The sequence below is a fragment of the Enhydra lutris genome, unplaced genomic scaffold, assembly GCF_002288905.1.
Source record: "Enhydra lutris kenyoni isolate GAN:26980312 unplaced genomic scaffold, ASM228890v2 scaffoldscaffold17, whole genome shotgun sequence".
Classification (NCBI taxonomy): Eukaryota; Metazoa; Chordata; class Mammalia; order Carnivora; family Mustelidae; genus Enhydra; species Enhydra lutris.
The window spans coordinates 14,285,211-14,310,685 of record NW_019154101.1 but is presented as its reverse complement, the minus strand read 5'-3'; the positions used below and the strand labels follow the sequence as shown (position 1 = coordinate 14,310,685).

Genomic DNA, 25,475 nt, shown 5'->3' with positions numbered 1-25,475 from the left:
CACGTCTATTTTTGTGCTTTGGTTTACTTGTATTTCATTCTGCTTAGAGCAAAGAAGAAATGATTTATCTTTCATGTGACCTTGATCTCTTGAGAGTTAAATTTGATTTAAACTTACTTATCAAGAAATGGGCAAAGAAAGGCACAACAGTTTCATTTTCCTTCAATCAGATGTTATTTTATCAAAATTTCCCAATGCTATTATTTTTATTCTGTGCTCTGATCAGAGTCTAACTTCATATTTTTAGTTTTTTTTTTAATGTTTCATTGTGTTCTTTTTTTCTGTCCAATGACTACCCCTTAGTCCAAAACTAGGTACACTTCCTGGGCTAACCAGTGTATCTTTGAATTCCTTTAGAGCAAAAGAACTACATTTTTACTCTTCAACTCTGTCTAAAGAAAAGCAAGTATACAGAGTGCTCTGTGATCATATTTTCTGTTTATGATCCTAAAATATCATATATTTTATTTTGATTTTATTTCACCTTTTTCAAGGCAAATTTTATTTTGGGTCTGGTCTGACGACTTAATATTCTAATTCCCACATTCAGAGCAGTGGACTGAGCAATTTGGGAGACAGACAACATTCACATATAGAACTGTGGGACCCTGTAGTTTGGGTCTGACTCCTCATTTTGAACTTTGAGTCCCCAAAGGTTATTTAGCTGGTTATAACCACTGTGTATGTATGTAACACAGTTTTTAACCTCCACATTATCTGCAATCTGATAGGATTTTACCTGCAGTAAAAATCACTCTGCCGTGAGTGACCATAAATGGTCTGGACAGTTTGTATTCTAGGAGCAGTGAAGTGCTGGCTCTGGCTCCTGCCAGCGCACATAGCCCTGATTGTATGCAGGCTTTCTCAGCTCCATATTCTGGGACATGTTGGTGGCTAGAAGTCATGATGGTGGGAGTATTTACACCACAGTATCAGTACTTGTTGCACAACAGGGCTTTATTTTTCAAAGAGCTATTACGTACTTACCAACATACCACTGGGTGGGAGTATAGAGTAGAGAAAGAATGACATAGCCAATGTGATTGGGAAAAATTTTATTAAAGAGGTCAACTTCAGTGTGACTTTCAAATAGGGTAAAGGATGAACATAAATGTTCTCATTCATTTGACATTTATTGAATATACTCATAATCCAGGCATTATGAGGAATATAGAAAAATGAGGTGGGGCAGTTGGGGAGATAGGTCATTGTGAAAAATTTTTGATTCTAATCATAGGAGTTGAGAGTTCACTCAGTAAGGTTATGAATAGGAGACTTTTCAACACGTTGAAATTTTTATTTTGTTTTATTTTATTTTATCACAGCTTAATATGGCTGTGATATTGAAGTGAGGTTGAAATGGAGACATCTCAATTAGATAATCCAAAATGTCTGAACAGAACTCTTGAATATACATCATGCACCCAACCATCATCCCTCAACCTAAGCTAGACTGCTCCTCCTAGACACTGCCCTCCGTCTACTGCTCAGCCTTCTCTGACTCCTCTCTGTCACAACGTGAAGCTGGTCCATCAGCACTTCCTGCTGCTCTGCCTTCAAAGTACACCCAGGATCTGCCCATTTCCAGCACTTCCTCCACTATCACCCTATCCAAGCTACTTGCAGTTCTCGCCCACGCTGCAGATAGAGCTTGTATTTTGGTCATCCTGCTTCTTCTCTTGCCCACCTTCATATTGTTTCTCAACCAGCCAGAGTGATGCCCTTAAAATATTAAGTTGGATCATGTTACTCTCCTGCTTCAAACCTTTTACATTTAAGTTATAATCCACAATTTTACTGTGGCCTGTAGTAGCCTTATGATTTGTCCCCTGCCAACATCATCTCCTGTCACTTCTTCCCTTCCTTTTCTGTAATCCTACGGGAAGACTTGGAGTTCCTGGCATACACACACACACACACCCCAAACTTAATCTATCGCAGGGCTTTTGCACCTGCCAGTCCCTCCACATGGAATCCACTTTCACCAGATCTTCATGGCTTGTTCATTTACTTTGTTTAATTCTCTGCTCAATCCTAACTCTTCAAAATATCTTCCCTAGCCTCCTTCTATAAAATAGCACCCTCTATCACTCTGTGTCCTCTTATTCTGCTTTGTGTTTCTTCAAAACATGTATTTCTACATAGCCTCATACTGATTCTTTTCCCTATTAGAATGTAGTTCCGTGAAAGATGGATCTCTCTCTGTACTGTTCACAGTTGCATACCCAGCTGCTTAAACTGCCTGACATATAGTGAGCACTCAATAGTTGTTGAATGGAATGTATGAAAACTGAGGCATAGTGACTGAAGACAAAGTTGTCAATTACATGAAGTACAAATAATTCTACCCATTTAGGACCTGAATTAAGTTTATTTCACTGAAACTACAAGAGAAACTATAAAGGAACAAATCATGGGATTTGATGGAATACTTTGCTAAAGGAGAAAGAAATGTTAAAGTTTACTTAGGATTTAAAGCCAAAATAATCAAAAGAAGAGCATTATCTGAGACAGGGAGGTCATGAACCACTTAACTGGGGGCAAGTGGGGTGGTGAGATGGTAAGTTTGATTTTAGACATACTGATTCTTCATCACAGGAGATTTTAGAATTTTTCACACTCAGTTGGAAAGGGCAATGACATGAGTAAGCAATAGAGATTAAAATAAGTGCTGTTGGTCAAGAGCAGCTGAGAAGCCAGCCTCTTCAGGCTGTTGCAGACTGTGTTCTGATTTCTAGACCAGTGCTGTCCAAGGTGATAGCTACTAGCCACATACGATGATTGAGCACTTGAAATGAGATTCATCCAAATTGAGATGTCTGCTGGGTTTCAAATACTTAGTACGAAACATAGATGGAATGTCTCACTAATATATTTATAAGCTATAATTATATGTTGAGATGATAATGTTTTGGATATATTGGGTAAAATATATGACTAAAAATCAACTTTTAAAAACATATGGCTACTAAAAACTTTTTAGATTACATACGTGGCTCTCAATTACAATTCTATTCAATAACACTGGCCTACACTATTTAGGTCACAAAAATTTGGAGTAAATTTGGTTCAGTGCTCATTCTACTACCTCCATCTCTTAACTCTTTTTTTTTTTTTTTAAGATTTTATTTATCAGAGAGAGAGAGGGAGAGAGAGCGAGCACAGGCAGACAGAATGGCAGGCAGAGGCAGAGGGAGAAATCAGGCTCCCTGCCAAGCAAGGAGCCCGATGTGGGACTCGATCCCAGGACGCTGGGATGGAGCCCGATGTGGGACTCGATCCCAGGACGCTGGGATCATGACCTGAGCCGAAGGCAGCTGCTTAACCAACTGAGCCACCCAGGCGTCCCTCCATCTCTTGACTCTTAAATTAAGTTTGATGTTAGGAAGGAAGGAATTCTCTTTAGAAATTGCATTTGTGCCTACTGAAAGAAGATGATATGTACATCAGTTTTTATGTTTGTTTTAAAAGAATAACAATAATACTTTTTAATGGAAGAATAGATGCATTCAGAGGTAAAGGGATTAGAAAGTGAGCTGAAATAATCAGCTCTTCCCAGGTAACTTAAAGACCTTGACAGAATCCTGAGCAGTGACTGGAGATCAATGAAGTTGACCTCCAGTTCTGAAACATCTCTGTAGAAATTAGGAGAGTAGGAAACTATATAGAACAAACATCAGAGATCCAGCCTCAGCCCTGGGAAAAGAGATGACTGGAGTAAGGAAAAGAGAAGTCAAAGAAAAAGCAGAAAGACTGAAGGGAAATAATATATGGAGAAAGAGAGAAAGCAGCTAGAACAGAGAGTGGGAATTGCAGATAGGACCCCAGAAAATGTGGAATGGGATTAAAGTCTGCTAAAAACCAGCCAACATCCATTATTCTTCATACTTCAGTTCTTGGATTCAAAGTTAATATGCAGTATTTTCCTCAGTAAATATGGAAGCTTGTTTTTAAATTATCTTCAGTCAAAAAAATTTAATGATATTATTTTACTTTAACTGTATTTTATCTTCTTTTATCAGATTTAATATTACTAGTGTTCCTGCTCTTGAGATTTTCCCCCAAGATTAACAGCACTAAATTGTTTTCTAAATTTATTTAAATTTATTTAAAATTTAAAATTTCCTTTTTTAGAATAAGTTTATCCAGTTCTTAAATTGGTACCTTCAGGAGAAGAGAGTGAAGAGATAGAACAGTGATATCTACACTGGCTTTAAAAAGAGATGCTTAAAATACTGGGGAATTATTAATGTGTACTAAGTATACATCTGTTCTGCAAAATACTGTAGGTAACAGTTTGTGCCTTCAGAGGTAGTAAGACCCAGAACACACCTGAAAAATACCTACAAACATTTAGATAGCATTGTAGTAACAAATCAACTTAGCATATTCCTAATTTCAAATGACAAAATACTAAAAAAAAGGCATTGGGGATCTGAAAGGGTTCACTGGGTATATGATTATAAAGTTATTTAAAAAAATCTCTGAGAAAAGAATTAAGAATTATCTAACATATTAGTTTGTCTTCACCTTAATTTCACTTATTATATGCTTGTTATTACTACTTTAGTTTAAATATTGAATAATTATTCATGAATTTTTTTGTCTTTAGAAGAATTATTTAAATTGTGATTTTTCACTTCTAAAACTTAGGTTTGTTGGTTACTTTTCTGTAGATATTAGGAAACCTTGTAATTAATATTTTAAAAAGACTATATAATTTGCTTTAAGAAATTACCATATTATAGGGGTGCCTGGGTGGCTCAGTCGTTAAGCGGTTGCCTTTGGCTCAGGTCATGATCCCAAGGTACTGGGATCGAGCCCCACATCGGGCTCCCTGCTCAGTGGGAAGCCTGCTTCTCCCTCTCTCACTCCCACTCCTCTCTTGATGTGTCTATCTCTTTCAAATAAATAAAATCTTTTTAAAAATTGCCATTATATATTAAATATTGAATTTTAGAACATTTTATTAAGCTTTAACATATTTTACCTTAATTGCAGTATAAGATCAGTGTAATATTATTTCAAGGAAATTAAAAATTTGATAAATGACATTTCTTGTGTTAGTAATGAGAATTTTATTCTGTTGACATTTGATGGCATTTGACATTTGTCAAAAATTTAGTGCTTCCGATTTGACATGTAGTGTGCTAGACCTATAATGGAGTCACAATGATCTCTGCCTTTTCATTGCTTATAATCTAGAAAGGAAGGCAAATAGAAATAATAGTTTGACACATTAACTCATTACAACTGTGGTACACAGCGTGTGTACCCTGGGGACCTAACACAGTATGGGAACTTGGGGAAGGTTTCTTTGACTGCGGGATCCTTTACCTAGGACCTGAAAGAGAAGCAGGAGTCAAGCCAAGAAGAGAAGGAGATAGCATTCTGAGCAGAAGGGGACATATGTGCAAGGCCTTCAGGCAGCCCCCAAATACCTTTGCTTAGAGAGCAGAGAGCCAGGAGGTTGGGGAGGTAGGCAGATTGGATCACTTGGGTTTTTGCTGGGACTTGGTCTACAGAGCAGTGAGGAGCTATTGAAAGCTTTTAATCAGGAGTGTGAAATATCCAAACGTTACAATTTTAGAACTCTGGTTACAGTATGGAGAATAGACTATACTGGGACAAGTTAGGTGCCATTCAATGAATATTTTTCCCTCTAGGCAATCTTTGTTCAGATTAATATTTTCTGGACAAATATTTAGTATATTTGGTATACTCATTAGTTCATTTCTCTGAGGATACATTTCTAAGTCTTAGAATCTATTGGCCTTGTCTACAGAATTTCTACATGATAACGATGTATGTGTTTTTTTCTAAATAACTTTTTTTCTTTTTAACTGAACTTTTCTCTTTGCTGCTTCTGTTACTATGGGGGAGAGGAAAAGTAAGATAGGGAGCAGCAAAAACTATATAAAAGTCCGTATCATTCATGTAGTCTCGAAATAAGCCTTTATTGACCTATTTACTTTTTGCTACATACCATTAGGCACTTTGGATACAAACTCTGAATAAGACATCGTCTTTGTTCTCCAAAAGCTGGTAATTCAGTGGATTTCAGTATGTATATACTGATGTGTTTACAAATTGCAAACATGTAAAACCTTGTGCTATTTTCTAAATGAATAAACTCAAGTTTAGAACAGTGAGATGACTCTAAGAGCATAGTTTCTTCCAAACAAAGTTCTAAATTTCTAATTAAGTGCAGCAACTTTTTTAGTTAGCTTTCTCACTTATGTGAAAGTCTGATTATATTCATCCTTCAAGAAAAGTCCTGAAACAAATTCAGTAAGCCTTCTGTGTTGAGGTATCTGAGCGCTGTCAGTTGAAGAGGATGTGCTGAGGCCCTTTTCACTCATCTCAGAAACTGACAAGCTTAAGATGTTTTGAAACAAATTGACTATTATATAGGGCATCGGTTTTTACTAACATGGATCTTGCTCATATAGACTGCTTGCCAAATAATATTTTTGCATACAGATTTTTAGTTCAGCAAGTATTCTTGCAATTTAGGGGATCCTATCTAGAGTTGTGGCATACATACCATCCAAATGTTAGTGACTTCCAGTTAAATCTCTAGCCTTGATATCTTCACCTAACTCAGAATCACATGGCGGGTTAATAGGCATCTCAAATTCCACATGTCTGACTCAAATACTGATTCCTAGTCACCATCCCCCAACCCATCATCTTCACTTCTTGGCACTGCTTGTTTTACCAAAACAAAAACTGAAGAATCATCCTTGATTTCTCTCTTTCCTTTCTCTCTCATGTAATCCTTCAATCCTGTTTATTCCGCCTCCAAAACACCCCAGCTTCATCTGCTTCCATCGCCCATTGTAAACAGTAGGCCAAGCCACCATTTTCATAGTCTCCCTTCACTTTTCTTCATAGCACTCAAAGTAATCTTTTATGACTAATCAGATCTTGCCATTCCCCTCCTTAAAATGCTCTCAAGGTACTTCATTGAATTAAGGCTTTTTGTTTTCATGGACCTATAAGACCATAAGCCATCTGGCCTCTGCAAAAATCACCCATCTCATGTCATCCTCACAAGCCTTCCCCCCCAACACACACACACATACACGTGTACATCCACTCACTCCCAGCTCGCTTCTACCTCAAGGTCTTTGTGCTCGCGAATCCTTTTGCCTGGTTACACTTTACCCAGGATCATCACATTTCGTGGCTGGCTTTTTCATTGATTCCAAGTTGAAATGTCACTTCTTCCAACAGATGTTTTCTTATGATTAACCCAGTATCACTTCTAGTCATTTTTCTATCAAAGCAATCTTTTTTCCATCATAGTTTTTATCAATATTTCTTTATTTTTAATTGTTTTTTGTATATTTGTTTTATTGTCTTATTCAACTCTCTATATCACTCTGTATCTACTTAAGATATTTCCTGCAATTTAGTAGTACTCCAATAAAGATCTTCCTAAATGAAAAAAATCTTACTTCATTTATATATTAACCAATAAGGGTCATGACTCCATAGTGCTAGTACATTTCCCCACTAACACAGCCAGGTCTGTGATGTGAGTCACTCCAGGTCACCACTCAAGGACCGTTCCTTTTGGTTTAGCTATTTCCATAGCTTGTAACAGTGAGTTAATGGAGGCAGTGCCCCTGCAAGTTTAGATTCCAAGTGTTTTAATATACTTCTGTTGTTTTAAATCTAAGATCAAGAATTCCTAAGGGAAGACCTGGCATGCCACTTTATGATCTGTCATATTAGCCTCGTTTTATCAGTTCAGGAATCCTAAGTAACACGCATATTTTTGTCTGATGATACCTTACCTAAAGAGTGAAAAATAAAATTTGCTTCATAAGTAAATGCCATACATTTTAAATTAACTTCTAGTACGAGGACATCAGTTCTGAGAAATACAGAGAGGTAAAACAAAAACAAAAAAACACAACTAAAAATCCCTTAGGTTTTCATACATTTTGCGAAGTCTGGAGAAGTGTTTTATTAGTATATAAAGAATATTAAGTATGAGAAAGTAAATAGAATTAATACAACTAATACATATAAAAGAAAAAGTGTATGTGTAAGTATGTATATATAAAATGTACATTATGCATTACATAATTTTATGTAGTATATATGGGAAACTTTAAATTGAGCACTTATAGAATAACCAGGTAGAAATTAATCTTTTCTCTCAAATTATTTTTATAACTCTAGTATACTATATCCTAAGTTACATCTTATATTAGTCTAAATTATTAGTAAAAAATTATTTACAGATAACAAGTTTTAGTTTCTAATACACCAAGGAATAATCACATTATGAAAAAGAGGATTATTTTCTGTCTGAAAGTTTGATTAATGTCCAAAGCAAAAACTATTTCACAGGAACTTTTCTACTTAAATTACTAATATAGCTTTAAAATACTATTTTCTATTTTGGGGAAGCAAAAAAAAAAAAAATGAGGCAATTAAAAGTGAAATCACATTTTCCCCCATATTTGGGGAAAGAGAGGGTGTGGGTTTTTCCAGTTGTTTTATATCACTCAAAATTGCAATGAACTTCTGAAAAATAAACCCAGAATATAAATAATTTTGCCAAATATATCCTAGAAAATAGGGTTATAGAGGCATCTCTTCTTTCTTTCCCCCAAGTATAAAATCAGAGTATTATTAAATATTCATATATTTTTAGTGATTAAATATTTTTGGCCTCCAAATTATGCAGACAATCAAGTTAGTGTTTGAGTTCTCATCTGCTCATTTCTCTTGAGAAATCTATCATGAGCATACTATACCAGTACTGAGGATAAAGCTTTAGATTTCTGGGAACAACTTAGAACAGTAATATTTCTTCTAGATCCTTCAATAACGATTATCTTTTCAACTGAACTCTGATTTATATGCACTGGTCTTCAGTATTTTGCATAGGTAAGTCTGCCATCCCACAAACATCAGCTACTGTTTTAAGGGACTACAGATAATTTAGATTGTGTGTCTTATTTTTTTTTTTTTTTTTGTCTAATTCCTTTCGCAGAACTGTTTTCAATTTATTTTTTCTTGAGCATATTATAAATAATGTCCTGTGTTTTACTCTCCCTTTTATATCCCTCTTTCTTTCACTTAGTTGATTTCTGAATGTTTCCCTTTATTCCTTTGATTTTTTTTCTTCCTAGCGGCACTCTCTGGGTGAAGCTTTGCATAAATCTATCAACAATGTAAGTGAGCGGCACTTACAATTTGTACACAAGGGCATGTTGCACTTTTGATTTTGCATAAATATCATCACTGCTTTAAAGCTTTAACTTACGATATAAAAAATACACTTCTGCATTCAGTAAGTCATGTTTTGTATATGGGTTACAAAAGCTTTCAGCCATTCGTTTGTGTATGTGCATACATCTACCACATTGTATTAATGAGTATATTTTTATTATAGAGCCAAGCAAGATTTTACCTCTCATGAATAAAAATTCATTATTTAAATGTTTACTTTAAAAATATTTTTGAAAACTATAAACTAGTTGACTTTTGTAACAATGCAAATAAATGTATGTTTGCTTTTCTTTTGTTGAACTATTTTTTAAGAAAGTAGTATCAAACGGGTGTTAGTTGAGAAGGTTCATGTGATTTCCCAACATAATTTACATTTTGATGTTGTAATTATTAAGAGATTTAAGTGAAATGAAGCAAGTCCCTTTTCTATGAATTGGCAAAGCTATTGTTCTTAAATATGTAGAAATTGAGCTTCAAAGTAATATTCCAATGTAAACATGTATTTAAAATTTTTCATATGTAATATGAAGAGAAAAAATGAGATTTATTTTTACCATACCCAAAGTTGTTCTTTAAAAATAACAGAGCTGAACATCCTTGAATATTTTTCTTGATATCCAAGGGCAGAGGTCAGCAAATATTTTCTGTAAAGGGCCAGATGGTGCTTACTTTTGGCAGTGTGGGCTACACCGTTTCTCTGGCAGCTGCTGACTCTGCTGTTGTAGGATGAAAGTGGCCATAGACAATATGCAAGTGAGTCTGGGTGGCCATGTTCCAGTAGCACTTTATTTACAAAAACAGACTATAGTTTGCCAACTCCTGTCTTAGGAGAATCAAAGCTTGAGTTGGGAGATGTTCTGTGAAATTTTGATACTTCTGGAGTGAAACTATTTTGTCATACCTTTCTAAATTCTTTCTACTATACAAGAAAACATTTTATCTACTTTTAATATTAAACCTTGTTTTCTGTATAAAAAATAATTAGAAATACATGAACAAAGGGGTACCTGGCTGGCTCCATCGGTGGGGCATGGGATTCTTCATCTTGAGGTTGTGAGTTTGAGGCCCACATTGGGTGGAGAGATTACTTAAAAATAAAATCTTTAAAAAATAAATACATGAATACATTTAACACCATTTAAAAATATATTTAAAAATAAGCAACAAAGATATTTCAATGTTGGTGAAAGAAGGCTACATTTAGAAATTCACATATTTAAAAAAAGAAATTCACATATAGTAACAATTTAGGCATGATCACTATATTAAACCAGAACCACTGTATATAAACCATATGTACTAATTGGAGTAGGAGTAAGAATCTAAATAAGGTTATTATCAGAATTAACTGTATTTCAGGATACTTGTGACAACATAGTTACATTTTCTTAAATAGTTATAAATGAGTAGTTATAAATGAAAAAACAACCTTAAATTGAAGTTAAATGTTAGTAACTAGAATGGGAACACCTTGATTCATCTCTTACAAAAAAAGTAAAAGGGGTTGGTGACACAATGAAATCCCGATTAATTAATTTCCTTTTGTAACATAGTCACTGAGGATCAGTTCTTGTACTCTGTTATCACCCAAACAAAATACCATCTTGTCAGTGTTGTTGAGCAGGGTGAGCATCTCCCCACCCCTTCCACACATTCTTTCCCAGCCTTCCCAGCAAGTTTTCGGTTACAGACTGTCTTGTTCTAAAAAACAAGTGGTTATGGATACCTTTGTCCTTTATAAAAGCTTTCTAATTTTTTTCAACAAAGACTAAAGGGGTGAGTGGGAACATATTACCAAAATAGCTTAAGGACATTAAGTAGGCATTGTTGTGGTTCTTAATTGATAAACTCACTTCATAGGTTTTCTTAGAAAAATACCAAGAAATTATGAACAATTTAGAATTTTCTCAGAATGGTCATAATTACCCTACACTTAAATTTATTTTCTTAGCTAGACTCTTTAAAAATAGCAAATTAGTGGTTCAAAAGGGGGGAAAGGAATTAAAATATTCAGGGACCTTCAAACATTTTACGTGAACATTTATCTAAGTTGTTGACATAGTAATAAATTATCTTTACTGTCCTCCAAGCCTCTGTTAGCGGTTTTTAATGTTGCCTTATATATTTGAAAGTATTGAACTGAATATCATATGGTTAGACTTTCTAAGAATTTGTGTTGACCTTTCTTGTCAAAAATGATAAATATTTTGGCTTAACATAATTCCATGTCCCATGTTGACATCCTATCAGATCCAGTAACTCAGATTTGATTCATTGTCTATTTTGAGGGTGTTTTTTCATGCACCACTGTGAAGGGACAGAATCCTTGTGAAACTGACTGTAGGAAATAGGTAAACTTTCCTTTCTCTACAAAAATGTATCCATATGTTTTTAATTTTAATTTTCATTTTTTTGAAAATTTTATAACACTATTTTCAAAAAGACATCAGTGTTTTAAATGGTAGAGATCAGAGTGGCAATTACTTTTGGCCTTTAAAATTATTTACAAAGTACCTCATATCTGTCAATCAGTAGAATATGTTACAAAATTTATATAAAATTTATATTAAACACCTGTGGTAAGAATTTTTAAAAGAGGACTAAAATTCTTTTTTGAAATAAGGATTCTTCTGGTTTATTTAAAACCAACAAAATAAAAAGCATTAACATTTAAAATTAGAACAAATGTATAGAAACTAATACATGTACTACATACTTTGAACATATAATTTGAACAACCATTTTCATTTAGTCAACAAATCCCTTTCTATAATTTTGTAATAAAAGTACTGACCAAGATTGCCCAAACTATTTGACACATAGTCTATTTTTGTTCTCTTTTATTTTGAATTAATGAAGTTGAATATTAATATGCATTACCATAAAAAATACTAAATTCAGCTGCTTAAATTACAGCTATAAACCATTAGTTCATTTTACATTGCTTCGCTCATTATTTCTGTTTTAAAGTGCCATGTAATTTTCATGTTGACTAAAGGCTGACAATTTAATGCAATGCTACTAATTTATTTATAAAATGAACAAAGAAGTTTTGATGCTGTATTGCATGATAAAGGCTCTCTGCATATAATTCATGTAATGGTCTTGAGCATGAATCCAGAGATTTTAGATAGCCTTAATATTATTTTGGTGTGCTTTTAAAGTTAAGAATACAGAATATCTAAACTAAGTATATTTGAACACTACATTGCATGATAATGTCTTTTTGCGTGTGTTTTATCCAGCATAGTTGCAAAGATTAATCTTACATCCTAAAATGAAAAATATACTTTGGAATTCTTTCACGGTAAAGTATATTAAGTATAAAATATTAAGTAAAATATTTAAGTGTGTTTTATTTAAGCTAGAGAGGTTTCAAAGTGTGCTTTGATTTTAAATATATAACTATACGACTATGGTACCTCATTTTAAATGTTGTATTTCTTCATAAGTTTCATCCTTAAATAGTTAAAGTGTAAGTCACTTGTAGTCAGATTAACATATAAGAGCTATTTTTTATTATTATTATTAACACATATTATTTGTTTCAGGGGTACAGGTCTGTGAGTCATCAGTCTGACACAGTTCACAGCACTCCCCATAGCACATACCCTCCCCTGTGTCCATCACCCACCCACCCCATCTCTCCCACCCCCTCCACTCTAGCAACCCTCAGTTTGTTTCCTGAGATTATGAGTCCTCTGTGGTTTATCTCCCTCTTTGGTTTCTTCTTCTTTCATTTTTCCTCTCTTTCCCTATGATCCTCTGCCTTTTCTCAAATTCCACAAATACAGTGAATTTTTGAAGTGGGTATTGCAGAAAATCAGATACACTGCTATGAACTGCCTGGCTTATCCCTCAGTGCGCACTTAACTGGAGTATTGGACCCAGGGCTACTACTAGCGCATGTAGCACTGTGTGCAAATTGAAGAAACATGCTCCTTCCCTTTGAGTCGATGCAAATGCGTGTCAGGATAGACAGCTTCATGAGCAGTTTGTTCACTGGCTGGATTTTAGTCCCTTAGCCAGGGGCCAATTAGTAGCTTTGACAATATCAATCATTATTCTACATGTAACATAGTCTTTTCCTAATGTTCCCATATATGTTTTTTAAAAGTTTTCACTACAGGCAAGGCAGTCACATGGGTCCCCATGCTAGGTTTGTGACAAGAATTGAACTTGGGAAGAGAGGAGGGTAGGCAGGTGCCTTTTCTATTTCAAGAACCAGCTAGCTAGGAAGAAAATGACTCTACCAATTACACATTAGTGTTCACAAACACACATTTTTGTTGCCCTTTACCCTTTTATGATTTACTTTTTCTTTCTGGGTTGTTCTTAATATTCATTTCATTCTGATTTTCTTTGCATAAAATGGTAAGTCACATAGTATAATTTGTCTTAGTCTTCCAGCTGTACAGATATGGCCTTACTTGTTGCTGTAATATTGTCCTTATTTTTCCTTCTTGTTTTTTTTGCATCTGTGGTGATTCTCCCCGTTTCTTACCCAGATCCTTTCTCCTTTGTGAAACATCTGAAGCATCCTATATCTGCCTTCCATCAATCAAAAAATCTTTTCCCATTTACATATACTCACTTTATAGTATCCTTTTTCCCTTAGCCTTCTTGGCCATAGAAACTGTTTTACTTGTGTATAAACACATATCTTAAATTACTGACTGGAAAACATTTGACAACTTTTATCTGCTTCTCCTATGTTTTCCTTAGCTTCAGACTTCTATTAGAATATGGTTGAGGAATCTAATTCCAAGTTACAATTTCCTGTTTATGAGAAGAGAAATAGATAAAATTAAATGGTTATATCAAATGTATACATGAAAAAATATATATATATATACACACACACACATACATATACAAGTGTTTCATATTTTTATTCTGCATATTCCCATAATATGCAGACATATTAAGGGTGATGTCTGTGTACAAAAGGAGTAACAGATAAGTTTTCCTTAGTTAAAGACAAGTACCTGTCATTGCGAGTCTATAAATAGAGAATTTGGGGATGTTTGTGGTTTTTAAAAAAGCTTGAAGGTTTGCAAATCCTTTGAATTAAAATTCAAAAGTGAATATCCTTTTTGTTTACATAAGGATTCCAAGTTATAAAGGATAAATCTGTTAAAGAGTAGTTTTTAAATTCCCAAATAATCTTAGTTAATATTTGTTGAGCATTTACTACATGTCAGGGCCCGTTCTAAGTGAACTATGTGTAGTAACACTCTTCAACTCACACAGCCTTGTGAAGTATTAATAGAGCAAGTGGCAGAGCTAGGATTTTAACTCAGAGCCCACATTCTTAACTACTCAACTTTACCACCTCACAAATAAGCAGTTTAGCTTTTTATACTATCTCCTTGAGGTAACCATAACCTAATAAATACATTAAGCTTGGTTGTCCCATTTTTATTTCATATTATAAATTTTTATTGCAATGTAACATAGGTGTTCATTGTAACAAAGAGGTATATTCCTAAACATGGGCTACAGTGTTCTTTAGAGAGTCCACAAACTTAATACCACTAAAACAGTCTATTTTTTAGGATAATTACTAAAAATAGATTTTAAAGTGGTGATACCTAAATATTAAGTATCTATGAAATATTTTAAAACTTTTTAAGTGGATACTTATTTAAGACAATTATTTTACCGTAGTTAATATTGTTGACATGCTTTTTTCCCTTAGACTGGCAATTTGTGAAATATGCCTTGTAATTATTCTTCATTGTGTACCATTCTGTGGCATAGATTTCCTTGCTGAAACAGAATCTGGAGATGCAGCTTTCCCAGTCTCAGACTTCTTTGCAGCAACTGCAAGCCCAGTTTACACAAGAACGACAACGACTTACACAAGAGCTTGAAGAATTAGAGGAACAACATCAACAGAGACATAAATCTTTAAAAGAAGCACATGTCCTTGCATTTCAAACTATGGAAGAGGAAAAAGAAAAGGAACAAAGAGTAAGTTTAATATGATATATGTTCAAGGGTAATCCAACAGCCTAATAATTACCAGCCTTCAAATTCTTAAGAATTCATTTTTTGCCTCCAAATTATATATTACTTTATTTCATTGTGTTTTCTAGAATCTGACTTCTTCTGGGGGTCAGAATGATTAAACATACACACCAGTTACACAGTTAAAATAAGGCCAATATTTTATTTCTGTTTCCCAACATAATACTGAGCTCATGATGAGACTAATACACCATCTGCTTTGTCATATAGTTAACAGCAGTTAAATAAATTTAGCATGGTCCTACTGAGCTGTAACTACAGTAATCACTTAGTATAATTTTGAACTTTTATAATAGTCTTTCATCAAATTTTTAATTTTCCTCTTTCAGGCTGGGTCTACAAAAGACACATACATATCTAAGGATTTATTTTTTTTTAAATACCACATTTTTTTCCTTATACTTCTTCTCCCTTATATACAAAATTCACAATGAAATTAAATTTGGAGACATTTTTAAAATGAAACCTTTCCCTATATACAGCCCCAAAGGCTATGTGGAAAGTAGTGATACAGACAGATCATGCAAAAGAGATTTAAATCAAATAGAGACATTATTGGGGTAATTGAATTGTATGCCAGAATCTCCCCATATCCATTATTTCCTTCTTATGAAAACACTAGTTTGACATAGTCTTAGTGTAATTAATTTTGGTTCAGTTTCTTTTTTTATACCATATTTTTCAGTTTCTTCTAAGGACCTTGTGATAATTAAGATAAATATTTGATAGAAAAATGAAGTTTTACTAACAATGATTTTCACCATATGTAGTTGTTACTGATATAGATTGCTCTTAATCCTTTATTTGGGTGTGGAACTATTTTAAGAACTGGTAGGCTGTAAAGAAATTGTTAAAACAAAAAAGTCATATTCCTTTAAAAACCATTAATTTGCCTATACAGTAAGTTGTAGTCTCTCAATCTTGTCCAGAAAGTTAAGGAAGTTTCTTTAGTCAAAATTAGGCCTTATTTCCATTATCCATTATTCCATATACTTCATTAATAATTTGTTAACTGTTAACAAATTATTAATGAAGCAAATTCAACCATACACTGAAAAAAATCTGAACATCATGATCACATGTATTTTATTCCAAGGATATAAGGATGGTTCAATATCTGCAAATCAGAGTAATTACCAAATTAATAAATGAAGGATAAAAATCACATGATCATCTCAATAGACACAGGGAAAGCATTTGACAAAATCCAGCATTCGTTTATGATAACTCAATAAAATGAGTATAGATGGAACATGCCTCAACATAATAAAGGCCATATGTGACAAACCCACAGCTATCTTCTTAACTTAAAAAGCTTTTTCTTTAAGACCAAGAATAAAACAAGAAAGCCCACTCTTGCCACTTTTATTCATTATAGTATTGGAAGTCCTAGCCACAGCAGTTGGATAAGAAAAAGAAATAAATGGCATCCAGATTGATAAAGAAAAAGTAAAACTATCACAATTTGCAGATGACATGATATTTTATACAGAAAACTCATCGTGTCAATAAGAGAAAAGATAAGAATCATATGATCATTTCAGTAGATGCTGGAAAAGCATCTGACAAAGTGTAACACTGATTCACAATAAAAGCTTCAACAAAGTTAGAGGAGATTTACCTCAACCTAATAAAGACTGTCCATGGAAAAACCCACAGCTAATATCATCCAAAATGGGGAAAAACAGAGCCTTTCCCCTAAGGTCTGGAAAAAGACAAAGATGTCTGCTCTCACCACTTTTATTCAGCATAGTCCTGGAAGTCCTAGCCACAGCAGTCTGACAACAAAAAGAAATAAAAGACATCCAAATTGGGAAGAAAGCAGTAAAACTTTCACTATTTGCAGATGATAGGATATGATATATATGATACTGTATAGAGAAAACCTGAATGACTCCACCAAAAAACTGCTAGAACCGATAAATGAATTCAGTGAAGTCACGGGATACAAAATTAATGTGTAGAAATCTGTTGCATTTCCATACACTAATCACAAAACAGAAAGTGAAATTAAGAAAACAATCCCATTTAAAATTGCACCAAAAAAAAAAAAGATATCTAGAAATAAACCAGACCAAAGAGGTGAAAGACCTGTACTCTGAAAACACTAAAACACTGAGGAAAGAATTGAAGATGACACAAAGAAATGGAAAAACATTCCAGGAATGCTCATGGGTTGGAAGAACAAATATTGCTAAAATATCTATACCGCCCAAAGCAAAGTACACATTTCATGCAATCCCTATCAAAATACCAACAGCATTTTTCACAGAACTAGAACAAACAATCCTAAAATTTGTCTGGAGCTACAAAAGACCCTGAATAGCCAAAGCATTCTTTTTTTTAGATTTTTTAAATTATTTATTTATTTGACAGAGATCACAAGTAGGCAGAGAGGCAGGCAGAGAGAGAGGGAAGCAGGCTCCCTGCTGAGCAGAGAGCCCGATGCGGGACTCGATCCCAGGACCCTGAGATCATGACCTGAGCCAAAGGCAGTGGCTTAACCCACTGAGCCACCCAGGCGCCCTAGCCAAAGCATTCTTAAAAAAGAAAAAGCTGGAGGCATCACAATTCCAGACTTCAAGTTATATTACAAAGCTGTGGTGATCAGAACATTTCACTGTTAGCACAAAAAAGACACACAGATGAATGGCACAGAATAGAAAATCCAGAAATAAATCCACAGTTATATGGTCAATTAATCTTTGAGAAAGCAGGAAAGAATATCCAATGGGAAAATGTCTCTGCAACAAGTGATGTTGGGAAAACTAGACCACTTCCTTACACCATACACAAAAGTAAATTCAAAGTGAATTAAAGACCTAAATGTGAAACCTGAAACCATAAAGATCCTAAAAGAGAGCACAAGCAGTAATTTCTCTGATATTGGCCATAGCAACTTTTTTCTAGATAGGTTCCTTTTAGGCAAGGATAAAAAAGCAAAAGTAAACTCTTGAGTCTACATCAAAAAAGGAAGCTTCTGCACAATGAAGGAAATACTGAATAGGAGAAGATATCTGCAAATGACATATCTGATATAAGGTTAATATTCAAAATATATAAAGAACTTATATAAATCAACACCCGAGAAACCAAATAATCCAATTAAAAATGGGCAGGAAACATGCACAGGCATTTCTCCAGAGATGACACACAGATGTCCAACATACCCATGGAAAGATGTTCAACATCACTTATCACTAGGGAAATGCAAACCAAAACTAGAATGAGATATCCCCTAACACCTATCAGAATGGCTAAAATCAGTGACACAGGAAACAATAGGCATTGGCAAGGATGTGGAGAAAAGCCTCTTGTACTGGTGGTAGGCCTCTTGCAAACTGGTGCGGCCACTATGGAAAACAGTATGGAGTTTTCTCAAGAAGTTAAAAATAGAACTACTCTATGATCCAGCAGTTGCACTACGGTGTATTTACCCAAAGAATACAAAAACTAATTCAAAGGGATACATGGAGCCCTACATTTATAACAGCACTATTTAAAACAACCAAGATATGGAAGCAGCCTAAGTGTCTATCGATAGATGAATGGATAACGAAGCTGTGGAGTCTGAGTGATGGAATATTACTCGGCCATTAAAAAGAAGTGAAATCTGCCATTTGTGACAACATGGATGGATCTAGGAGCTATTAAGTGAAATAAGTTAGAGAAAGGCAAATACTGCATTATTTCACTTATATGTAGAAAATTTTAAAAGCAAAACAAATGAACAAACAAAATCTAAACAGACTTATGAATACAGAGAACAAACTGTGGTTGCCAGAGAGGTGGAAGTGGGAGGGATGGGCAAAAAAGGTGACAGGAATTAAGAGGTACAAACTTCTAGTTATAAAACAAGATATGGGGATGTAGTCAATAATATTGTAATAACTTTGTATGGTGACAGATGGTAACTAGACTTACCATGGTGATTATTTCCTAGTGTTCATCAGTGTTGAATCACTATGTTGTATGGCTGAACCTAATATTGTATGTCAACTCTTCTTCAGTATGGCCCATAAACACACAATAAGCCCTCAATGGTAAATAACCTATTCATTGATATCATTTGTGAATTAGAACACATAAGCTCTTGTGTCAGTACTTTTATTTTATATATTCAGTCTCTTTGAAACCTGAATCCTGTTTCAAAAGAAATCAGAACCTGCAATTTTATTGTTATTAGGTAGCTAAGCTAACATCTAAACTAAAAGCCCTTTATATTGCTGTATTTGAAGAAACCTATGCTTTTATTTTTCAGAAATAAAACACTTTAGAAACAGTGAGCATTAGTAGCCAAATATTAATTTATAAAACAGTATTTTAGAGTAATGGTTAAAGAAATATAACCCTATCTTTCTCAGAAACCCGTCACGTTGCTGATTATGCTAAGAAAAACCCTTCCTGGCACAGTTTAGTCTCTAAACTTGAAGTACCCTGAGCTCTGTTTTTTTCCCGTGACCACATATCTTCTCTTAGTCTCAGCAACATGCGGTATGTTTTCTCTGTTCAGTCTTGTAGAACTAATCACATGAGAGGTTTGTTTACTTTTCCAGTTACCTACTTTCACACCTTTGCTTCTGTTTGCAAATGCCTATAGAAAGGTGCTACAAAATATTTGATAAGGTTGCAGTTGCTAAAGCCATCGCCATCTCTTTCTGATCAAAAGGTCTTATTAATGCCCCTCTCCTCTCCTCTTTTTCCTAACTTTGTGCACACAGAGAAATTATGCATTAATTTAGGTGGCTTACTCCCCTCAGGTAACTTCAGACAGTGACTTTATTTGAAAAGGACCTTAGGTAAAGGGCCCACCCATATCCCAATTCAGACATGCTATATTGAATTAAACTGATTTCATAAGGCTTGTTCTACTGAAGTGACCCTACTAATTTATTTTCTAAAGGCCATTTTCTTTTATCTAATTTTCCTGAAAATGAATTATGAATACCTTTTCTTAATAACTGAGTTTTAGTCTGAGGGTTGCTGGGGTGGGGGGAGGGATAGGGTGGCTGGGTTATGAACATTGGGGAAGATACGTAGTGTGAGTGCTGTGAATTGTGTAATACTGATGATTCACAGACCTGTACCCCTGAAACAAAACATTATATGTTAATTAAAAAAATTTTTTTAATAACTGAGTTTTAATAATTTTTTTATTTTGTTTGCATTTCCTTCCTGAATAATTTGAGTATGTTTCTCCTGTTTTAGGCTCTTGAAAATCATTTACAACAAAAACATTCTGCAGAGCTTCAGTCATTAAAAGATGCACACAGAGAGTCAATGGAGGGCTTCCGGATAGAAATGGAACAGGAACTTCAGACTCTTCGGTTTGAATTAGAAGATGAAGGAAAGGCTATGCTTGGTATTTTGAAAGGATTATAATCTTGTCATATTTATTTGCATGCTCTACTTTAAAACTCAGTATGAAATTACAGCTTTTTTTTTTTTTAATTTTTGAAACACCAAAATGAATATCTAAGTGTTTTGTATATTTGAAGTTACCAGATGAAGAGGTGAGTGTGGAGGAGTAGAATGGATAGAACAGAAACAGTGAGGAGAGGTCCCCTCAACTTTCCCCGTACTCTGGCTGTGTAAGCAACACTCACTGGTGCTTCTACCTACCCTAAGGGACTAAACGGAGTCAGAACATTCAGACCTTCCATTCTCTAGTGGCTGAAAGGAGTAAATAGGCATGGAGCCACATGTCCTTAGATATGATGGTCATATGGTATTCTCCACTTCAGGATTTTGTTTTTAGAAGAAAACTCATGTTCAGGTCTGACTTTTTGTCTAGGTATTTTTCAGATATTTCTTTAATGAGATTTTAATCTTTGAATTAATCAAATCACTGCCCTTTTTATAAAGAGATCAGTTGAGATTTGAAGGAAAACTGTATATGTATTTAAAGAGTTGTTTTGGTGTTGTTCAAGAACTTTTTATTCCTACCATCTCATTTTCCTTTTGTTTGTTTTTTCCCCCCCAATTCTCTTAAGAGTTTTTATTGTATGTTGTCACATTTCAGTGGTGTACCCTTTCCAAGTAGGAATTGGGAATAAAAAAGACAAACTGTTGTGGATACTTTGGGCCCCAAAAGCAAAGTCATTTGACCCAGTTCATTGTCTCTACTGTTGCTGGGAGCCCTAGGCCAAGTCATCAGAGCTCTCTCCTTTTCCTCCTTTACAAGCCACTGGGATAGCTGGGGTGAAAATCATAGTGAGACTATTTATCAGACATTTGTGGGATAGTTTACTTTGAGATAGTCAGAGATTCATATCAGCTTGTAAGAGATAATACAAAGAGATACTCTGAGCCCTTTATCCATTTTCCCAAAAACTATAGTTCCTATCACTACCAGAATATTGACACTGACATTATCAAGGCATAGAATACTTCCATTACCGTGTCGATTCCTGTTGCCCATTTATACCAACATCCACTTCCCTTTCCTCCCCACCTTTATTCCTGGTAACCATTAATTTGTTGTCCATTTCTGTAACTTTGTCATTTAAAAAATGTTATAAATGTAATAGCGTGTAACCTTTTGGAGATCGTTTTTTTTCACTCAGCATAATTCCCTAGAGATTGCTCCAGGTTGTTGTATGTAGCAGCAGTTTGTCCCTTTTTATTGCTGAAGGACAGTTGCTGTCCTTCACCCATTGACGGACATCTGGTGTTTCCAGTTTTGTGTAAGTGTAAATTTTCATTTCTCTGGGATAAATGCCCAGGAGTGGAGTTGCTGGGTCATATGATGATGTAGGCTTAGTGTTTTGGTTTTTTTGTTTTGTTTTGTTTTGTTTTTAAGAAACTGCCCGACTATTTTCCAGAATGGCTGTACCATTTTACATCTTCACCAGCAGTGAATGAGTGACAGTTTTCTTCCACATCTTCACCAGCATTTGATGTCACTGTGTTGTATATTTTACTCTGCATTTCTCTAATGGCTAATGATGTTGAACATGTTTTCATGTGTTAATTTGCCATCTGTATATCTTTTCTAACTGGATTGTTTGTAAAAAAAACTGTTGAGTTTTGAGAGTTCTTCATGTATTCTGGATACTTAGTCCTTTGTCAGGATCGGCAGGTCTAATTTTGCCCCCATTATTCCACTGAAATTACCCTCCCTGAGGTCACCATTGAACTTCAAAATTCCACTGCACTCCCACTTTTCTGTTCCCTGCTCTTTAATCTCATGTGCTAGTCCTGTTTCCCATGCATCTGTTAAATATTGCTGTTTCCCAGGATTTAGTTCCCAGTGCTCTGGTCCGTTTTTCGGTTTCCAGGCTTTTCCTGGTTGCTTGGATTCCTAACTATGGCTTTTAATTACCATCTGTTTTGCTAGTGACTCCAAATACGTATTTAAGACCAAACTGCTTTCCTTGTGAATTAGATTTCTGTTTCTTACTGCATATTAGGAAGTTGGATATTCTAATTTTACATTTTTAAATTTTAAATTTTAAATTTAAAAAAATTTAAATTTTAAATTTTTAAATTACCATAACCTTTTCATTGATCTTTTTCCTGCACTTCACCCTGCAGACTCTCATCTGGCTAATCTTTGTTAAGACTGAAATCTCACCATGGAACTTCCCAACTTTAAATCTTTCAGTGACTCCCGTGTCCTACCTCAGTGCCTATCAAGTTTTTCCACAGAAGTAGCCCTTAACACCAGGGAGACTGAACCTACATGGAGGTCTCAGGAAGAGCCTAACCTGACTAGCTCCAAGCACAGCATTTCTTTGAAGTTGTCTCATGTTTTAGCTTTAAAATGTACAATTTGCCTTTTATTCATATCTCTTTTGTATTAACGTGAAAGTAATGGCTTTCCTCAAAAACTTCAAGTACAAATCATGTTTCAGAAGATGATCATGTGTACTCTAAAATTCCCTCAAATGTACTGCCACATATATCCCAGATTGAGAACCATAAACTTAAACATAAAGTCAACAGCATTTTTGCTAAAACTCTCTCAGTCTGGGCTCCATTTTCTTTCTACTCTGACCACGTGCTCTGTGGGCACCCAGCATACCAATCTTTTTACAGTTTATCTCATAGATTTGGTTTTCTGCTTTTGCATATGTTATCCCTTCCTCATTAATGCTTTTCTCTTTCTCCACTTGGGAGAATCCTTACTCAAGTGATTTAGAGTGAGTTACTGTGATAGTTCCTTTGTGATAGCATTCCCAATTTCCTTCTCCTAGGACATCTGGATTCTTCTACCACTGTGCTTTCATTATTCATCTCTGCTATTCCACTTAATTCCCTGGCATGACGCCTTTCCCTCTAACCTGTGCAGTTATAAGAACAGGGTCATATTTTGTTCTCCCTTCGTGTAACACCTGGCATTCAATAAATGTGGATTGTATCAAATAATCTCAAATTCAAATAAAACTCATGACTTACAAATCAAAGCATTCACCAGCCAGTGTTTAACATCTTTCAGAACTATGTGGAAGAATTCTTACCTGGGTGGGAAGGTGCTTCCTAAATGAACATATGTCATGGTACTGTTCAGTTCCAAAATGTTAGTATTCCAATAGTGAATGAGAAAAGTTAAAAAACAAAAACAAAAACAAAAACAAAACATTTTGTCTCCTTTCACACCTTACTGGCAAATCAAAAGCCTATATGAACCACCTTGATCCATTTGAGCAGCTGAAAATTTTCTTATCCTTACCAAAACTAGATGACCTTTAAATTCATGATATTCTGTGATAGTCTAGGATATCTAAATACACAAGTGTCCTAATTTAAAAAAATAATATTCTGTGACTTTTACAATTTTTATGTGAAGTATCAATAATATTTCTAAAATACATGGACAGTTTTTATTCCCCTTGTATTCCAGCTTCCTTACGCTCAGAATTAAACCATCAACATGCAGCTGCAATTGATTTGTTACGGCACAGTCATCATCAAGAATTGGCAGCTGCTAAAATGGAATTAGAGCGAAGCATAGACATCAGCAGAAGACAGGTAAAGGAGGACATTCTGTTATGTGATGATTCCTTAAATGTGAATAGATTTGAATGTTGACAGTTTTCTGAAAATTATTTTGTAATAACTAGTATTTTCACTAGTTATTATTTATCATCTATATTGAAGAGTCTTATTTTTAAAGGGAAATCGGTAACTTGACTTTAGCATATTGGTCATAAAATTCATTTTATTTTATGAATTTTTAATCAAATATTTTGAGTTTTACTTGCATTTTAAGAAAGCAGATGAAATATAAATAATTTGAAGAGTGAAGACAGAACACTATGAAACAGTACTGTATATAGAACTTTCCAAGACGATAGACCTGTTCTATATCTGTTCTATCCACTATGGTAGTCACTGGCCACATGGTCATATGTCTAGTGTGACTTATGTGTCTGGTTTTGTTTAATTTTTAAATAATTTTTTTAAAGATTTTATTTATTCATTTCAGAGAGAGAGAGAGAGAGAGAGAGAGCGAGCACAGGCAGACAGAGGCAGAGGGAGAAGCAGGCTCCCTGCTGAGCAAGGAGCCCAATGTGGGACTCCATCCCAGGACGCTGGGATCATGACCTGAGCCGAAGGCAGCTGCTTAACCAACTGAGCCACCCAGGCATCCTAATTTTTAAATAATTTAAACTTGAATTTAAGTAGTCATACTGGATAGCGTAACCATAGAGGTAGCAGGTGCTCAAGAAAAAAGATAACTGATATTTCCATATCACTCTAACACAGGTACTACTTATGCTTTTTAAACTTTACTCTTTGGCCAAGTGTACTTCCTTCAGTTAGAGTTTATGACCTTAAATGTCTGGATGGATGGATGGATGGATTTCTAGGCATAGTGCAATGAAGGCCCTCATTTGTTAGACTTAAAACTTTGACTTTGTTAGTCTTTAGCTCTGTTAAATGATCAGCTCAAATTTTCTCTTCATTGCTATGAAGTTTTAAATGAGTCACTTTATAACCATGGAGGGAAGTTTTATTTTCTCCTAACTAGGCCAACACTGGAATTGACAATGTATAGATAGACATTGTAGAAAATGGTAACTTCTAGGAAAAAACTTCTAGGAAAATTGTAACTTCTAGGAAAATGGAAGGGAGCTTATCTTTCAGACAAGGTAACTGCTACATCAACACTAAGCAGAAAGTCTGCTTCCTGAGCCATGGGGGGGGGGGGGGGGGGGGGGGGGGGGGGGGGGGGGGGGGGG

At 34.8% G+C, this 25,475-nt stretch overlaps 1 protein-coding gene across 1 annotated transcript in view; it reads left to right on the top strand.

The window, feature by feature from the left end:
* Positions 1–25,475, top strand: part of LOC111147760 (family with sequence similarity 184 member A) — a 117,368-nt gene that overhangs the window by 76,997 nt on the left and 14,896 nt on the right. The window contains exons 10-12 of the mRNA XM_022503990.1: positions 15,019–15,231; positions 20,497–20,650; positions 24,134–24,261. Of these exons, the coding sequence (XP_022359698.1) occupies positions 15,019–15,231; positions 20,497–20,650; positions 24,134–24,261 (495 nt within the window). The remainder of the gene's footprint in view (positions 1–15,018; positions 15,232–20,496; positions 20,651–24,133; positions 24,262–25,475) is intronic.